This window comes from Rhinatrema bivittatum, chromosome 1, assembly GCF_901001135.1.
Source record: "Rhinatrema bivittatum chromosome 1, aRhiBiv1.1, whole genome shotgun sequence".
Classification (NCBI taxonomy): domain Eukaryota; kingdom Metazoa; phylum Chordata; class Amphibia; order Gymnophiona; family Rhinatrematidae; genus Rhinatrema; species Rhinatrema bivittatum.
Genome location: NC_042615.1, coordinates 794,144,971 through 794,150,970, shown reverse-complemented (window position 1 = coordinate 794,150,970; position 6,000 = coordinate 794,144,971). Strand labels below are relative to the sequence as shown.

General features: G+C 36.8%; 1 protein-coding gene across 1 annotated transcript in view; it reads right to left on the bottom strand.

Annotated features, from left to right (window-relative positions):
* Positions 1-5,242: 5,242 nt before the first annotated feature.
* SYT4 (synaptotagmin 4) overlaps positions 5,243-6,000 on the bottom strand; it is a 59,986-nt gene continuing 59,228 nt past the window's right edge. The window contains exon 4 of the mRNA XM_029586586.1: positions 5,243-5,963. Coding sequence (XP_029442446.1) covers positions 5,656-5,963 — 308 coding nt within the window. The 3' untranslated portion in view covers positions 5,243-5,655. The remainder of the gene's footprint in view (positions 5,964-6,000) is intronic.

The following is a 6,000-nucleotide window of genomic DNA, read 5'->3' as shown; positions in this document are numbered from 1 at the left end:
GCAAAGCCTAAACAAAAAAAATTGTATCATAGACACATTTATGAGTATCTATCATTTTTTATCAGAAAGAAAAAATCAAGATGTATAAAGGACCATTTGTGATATTCATTACAAAAACAAGGAACTTTATTTTTAGAAATTGTACCTTTTTTGCATTATACCAATACTTTATTTTCCTTGACAAATAGACAACAAAGCATGTTCACTATAGTTTGGTGAATTTCTATGAATAGATCAGACATTAATATGTACCATCCTTTTTACAGCATAAAAGTGGATGCCATTTTGGGTCAGTCAAAGTTTCAGTGTGCCTTTCAGCTTCACTTTCTAAGTTTAACTTTTAATGGACTACAGATCACTTTTCTTCACTCAGCTATTGAAAGCTTTAAATGAAAAAAATTAAAAAATCCTATTTACAATTTCCAGAGCAATAAAAAGAAGTAATTTTCTCCATAACATTTGTCAACAACCAACAATAAGAGTCAATTCAAATTGATACGTGTTCTTCATCTGACCACATTGACAGAGACATTATTTTTGTTTTTTCAGATGAAGACATTCACAGAAAAGCAAAAGAAAGTCATAGAAACAAAGATAAAATATATTCTTGTTCCTTTATGCATACATTATGTAGTGTACCTTTTAGATTGATCATGGTCATAAAAAGCATATAGAAGTTGTTTTGAAAATGCTTTTCCATACAATTTTCAATACATTTTGATATCAAACACATTCTCAAAAACAAGTAAAGCACAGACAGAAAATCTGAAAGTATTTATTCCTTACTTGCATATTTAATGTTGATCAGTATTCCCTTCAGCACTTATCATATCAAGTGAAAGTGATTTTGCTTGCTTTCTTTTTTCATTAAGTTCTGCATTGCCATACATTTATATATTATAACCTTCACATTTCTGACTATACCAGGAGAATTTTGAGAAATGGATCTAATTGGCTGGTGAACTGTACAACGCCTCTTATTGGCTGATGTGGTACTAAGCTGCAAAGCTTTTGTGCAAATGGGCCCAACAGGTAAAAAAAATGCATAAAACAAACTGAAAAGTGCAAAAATAAAATTTCAGTTATCAGTGTGGCTTTCATGTGTTGGACTTATTTGTAAAGAAAACAAACAAAAGAAAAAATCAAAAACAAATGTTCCTTGCAAGTTTTCAACTTTAATGCATAGCTTGCGATGCTTGAAAGTTTACTAACATTTTGAGTTAATGAGCTGCTGAGATGCAATACCATACAGACTAGCTCATTAATTCAGAATCATGTGAAAACCAGCTTGTAAAGACATCTTTGCATGCTGGTTTTCACAAAAAAAGATAACTACAATGAGCTAGCACATTGGCCCTCTAGTTCAACAGCTGAAAAAGAAATGTAAATATATTTTTTATTACCTACTCAGGTCTTCAGCAGCAGTGATATCCATTTAAAAAAAATGCTGCAAGAATATACCTAACAAATATGAAATGAACTTTGCACTCACAGAAATAAATATGGTATAACCAACCAAGTGATATAGTAGGTTAAAATCCCAAAACTTGCATTCTGTTCGATACAAGCTAAATGCCATGAATGCTGTCAAAGTTACTGCTCACATCATTCTACATTTTGGGACGGATTTAAAAGCCCTGCGCGCATAAATCCGGCTGGATTTATGCACACAGGGCACTCGCGCGCCGGCATGCCTATTTTGCATAGGCCACTGGCGTGCACATAGCCCCGGGATGCGCGTAAGTCCCGGGGCTTTGTACAAGGGGCGGGAAGGGGCGTGTCTGGGGGCATGTCTGGGGTCAGAGGGCGGTTCGGGGCAGGTCCGGGGGCGTGGTGCTGGCCCGGGGGCCTCCGGACAGCCCCTGGGTTGGGTGATGGTGCGCCAGCAGCCCGCTGGCACGCGCAGATTTACGCCTGCCTCAGGTAGGCGTAAATCTGCTGACAAAGGTGGGGGGGGGGGGTTAGATAGGGCCGGGGGGGGGGGTGGGTTAGGTAGGGGATGGGAGGGGAAGGTGTGGGGAAGCGGAAGGAAAGTTCCCTCCGAGGCCGCTCCGATTTCGGAGCGGCCTCGGAGGGAACAGGCAGCGTGCGCCGGGCTCGGCGTGCGCAGGTTGCACAAATGTGCACCCCCTTGCGCGCGCCGACCCCAGATTTTATAAGATACGCGCGGCTACGTATCTTATAAAATCCAGCATACTTTTGTTCGCGCGTGGTGCACGAACAAAAGTATGCACGCGCGCTGTTTTTGAAAATGTACCCCTTTGTCTACGCAACTCATGGAAGGAGAGTGATTGTTCAAGCAATCCTCTTCCAGGCATTCTGGATTAGATACACATACATTAATTACAGAGCTTCAGAAATAGTGGAATAGGTTTGAAGAGGTCCCAGTTTTAGATAATCTGTGTCTCTCTTCCCTTTCACTAACAAAATCCTCTGCCTCTCTAAATGCCAAATAAAGCTAAATGCTTTATTTGGCATTTAGAGAGGCAAGCAAAAGTGTTAAGTTAAAGGCAGGACAAGACAAATAGAAAGTCATATTATAGGGCATGATGAAAGTAGAGAGAAAAGGAATTATATTTTGGATTTACTTTATTGATCAGCAGCACCACCACTTCCTTAGTAAACTCCTTTACGTAGCATTGCTGTTCTTTTAATCAGCTATTTTGCATCATTCTATCTTGACCTGATTATTCAAATCAAGGTATACCTGTAAAGCCTGCAATTAGGTCATAATTTTTGACATCTTGCTACTGAAAACCTTTCTAATGTTATCTAAGCTAGAGCCACATTCTAAAGGCAAGTACACTTTTTGTGGCAGTGCTTTTACTTTAATGATGACACAAACTCCTTGTAAACAAGTCCCATGGAGTCCTGTGGCCAAGGAACTCTTCTCATTTTCTGTCCAAGACAGTGCTTAGAAAGTTGTGACTGTGGAAATGTGTGTCTAATATGAGGCCAATATGCTGCTTAAACTATGTGCGGAAATTATAATAGGATTGTAGTGAAAGTGCAACCTGTTCAGTGCCAGGGTTTGCCACTTCTGAAACAACAAACATTTCATTGCTAAAAACATCTTTCAAAGTTTGCTTGAGTTTGTGTTCTTCCTTTCTATTGTCATAGTAATCAGAATTAAAATCATATTTTGTGTTTTAAATTGCACAGTTAGCTCAGACCACGTGCACTGTCATACAGTTCTATCCAATAAATGAGCTTCCTGTGAATCTAATGGAGCACGCTTGCAAAATAAGTTTGTACAGTGCTATAATATGAGCTTTGCTATCTTCATTTTTCTAGTTTTGAAGGCTATAATTAATCTAGGGCATCACATATAAATTATAATCACAAAAATGTGATTAATACAACTAAAGGTTTTACATCTAATTCAGGAGACTTCTGAGACAAGTTTGTTGAATATAGCATGCAAAGGATCAGTTTCTACAATAGAATATATTACTAGACAAAAGAAAATTGAAGACAATGGAGTCTGAAAACTGTATGTATTTCTTATATACAGTACAAATAGTCTGCATATCATATGTGGCTGAAGGATATGAAGGGATATGTATAGGGGCTCAAAACAAAGAGAGTCTGTAGAGAATTTGTATTTTTCTTCATCTGATTAAGAAACCGAGGGGGCAGACAATATATGAATATATATTGTGATGGTGCAGTGGTCTACTACATTATAAACTGCTAGGAAGTATCATCTGTATTTGTTCCAAAGTTTACAAAAGGGCTTGCAGAAGGCTTTTCCTGTCCAAATATTGACCATAAGAATTCATGGAAGAATTGTGATGGCATTATATTTACTATAGCTACCAGCATAAAAAAAAACAACAAAAAACAAGACACCTAAAAAGAAAATAAAGTTAAAACCTATGCAGTTAATCATGTAAAAAATACAGGGTTTTTTTTCTTCGAGACTGATACACTTAGATGATGCCATGAAAAGTTTGCAGCTATAGGATCAACCTGCGGTTGGCGTAATACTGATTTTCTTTTTGTGGGGGAAATATTTACTGTTTTGCAACCTTTTGCACCCCTGTCATAGTATACTACCAATGTGGAACAAGCATACTGCAAGGTGCTACTGCTACTGCTTTAAGGATGCAGCCTGCAAATACAGTTAGCATTTTGAATCCCCCAAATAGGAGCCTATATACTTGCTTCCTTAACTCTTTTCACAAAGGAAAAGTTGACATCATAAATGTTCATGATGCCAACAGTTACACAGAGTCTGTGACCTCACAGTTTGTGTTCTGCTGGGATAATATATCCCATTAAAGGCACAATACAGGTTGGAGTGTACAGCAGTGCCAAACGGTTGACACCATTGTTGTACATCAGCTTCTTATTGTCTGAAGTTATGCAACATTTCATAACTCAATAGACTATTGTCTTTTGTCAACCAAACTATAACGTTCAAACTCTTTCAATCTACCCTCTCAGGATGAATATTTCTATGTAGTGGTCAGGAGGAAGGAAAAACAATCTATAGAAATATGTATTTCCTCCCTGAAGAATGTAATTAGCAATCTTGATGGATGTTGTATTATAATACACCCTCTTGCCTAGCCTCTCGCAGTCCACCAAAAGTGGAAAGGCTCTTAATAGGTCTATGATGTTCATTATAATTACAGTTTCCATTACAAATATATGGATTTAATATTTGTTTGAGATGTTAACTTTTGTCTGACACTGTGAAACCAACTTCATCTACTAAGTAATCTTTTCTTTTCTATTGTTACTTAGTTACTAAAGCACATTGCATTTTGAGTCATTGTGAACACAGTAAATCAAGCAGAATTCTGATTGAAGACCTTCTAAGCAAAGAAATTTAAACTATATTCACAGGAATATGACCCCCTTGAATCAAATCCTCTTGGCAATGACGTTTTATGCAAGATAATTTGTCTATCATAAATACAGAACTTCAGCTTCTGTTAAAAAAAATTCACTTATATGTCCATCAAAATTATAACCTCATTGGATAATTTGTACTTGTCTATACCCAAGCCCTTTGATTAATGATTAGGTTTAATGTGTATACAAATTATTTGTCTATTCCTATCCCTTCAGGGTTTTTTTTTTGTAAAATTCCTATTTCAAACATAGGATGTTTTTCGAGCAGTTCACATGTAGAACAACTAGATGCATATGAAACACATAAAGCAAGTTATCATAAACTTTGCAAAAGTGTCTTTGGATTGATCAATGTACAATATATTTTCTTCCTAGATTAAGAAAATTGATTGAATTTTCATAAGAGAAGGTTTCTGTCACATCCAAAAGTCATTATTTTTTTTCTATTTAGGGTAATTTAACTTAAACTTACTTTTATTACATTATTAATTTACAGTGTCCAGTGATTTGTCCCATAAAAAGATTTGTATCATATTTAAGCTTCTACTGTTATGCGATGCCATGACTATAGTATGTATTCTGCAAAAGAAAATGAGACTTATTTGAGAATTCTATCAAGTTTTTTTTTGACACATTTTGTTTTGATTGTTCAATACCCGCAGCTGCCTTCTTTTGTGATAATTCAATCCATTCTGAACTAAATAGATGTTTTTAATTATATGTTGCAAAGAAAGAAAATTGCTCCTTGCCTATGGAAATATTTGTTCAGTTCCAAGCTCTTTTCTTGGATGCTTAACCATCACACAGCGTGTGCCACTTGGCAATTTGTCTCCTAGGATGCTCACAAATTTCCTTCCAGTGCTCCCCGCCTGTTCCTTCTGCTGAAGCTCCTAGAACTAACCGACCAATGACCTCATTCCTGGACCCCCTGTCCGAATCCAAAACCAAAAATTCAACACTGATGTCTTCCAGACCTTCACATGGAATGTCAAAGACAAACAATTCATTGAACACAGCATTGGGGGTGCACTTCTTCACGTGAGTCTTCTTTTTGGAGATTCTTTTCTTGGCATGATAAAGGTTCACCTTGACGTAAGGATCTGCAATGAAAAAATGCCATCATCTTTAACAATCATC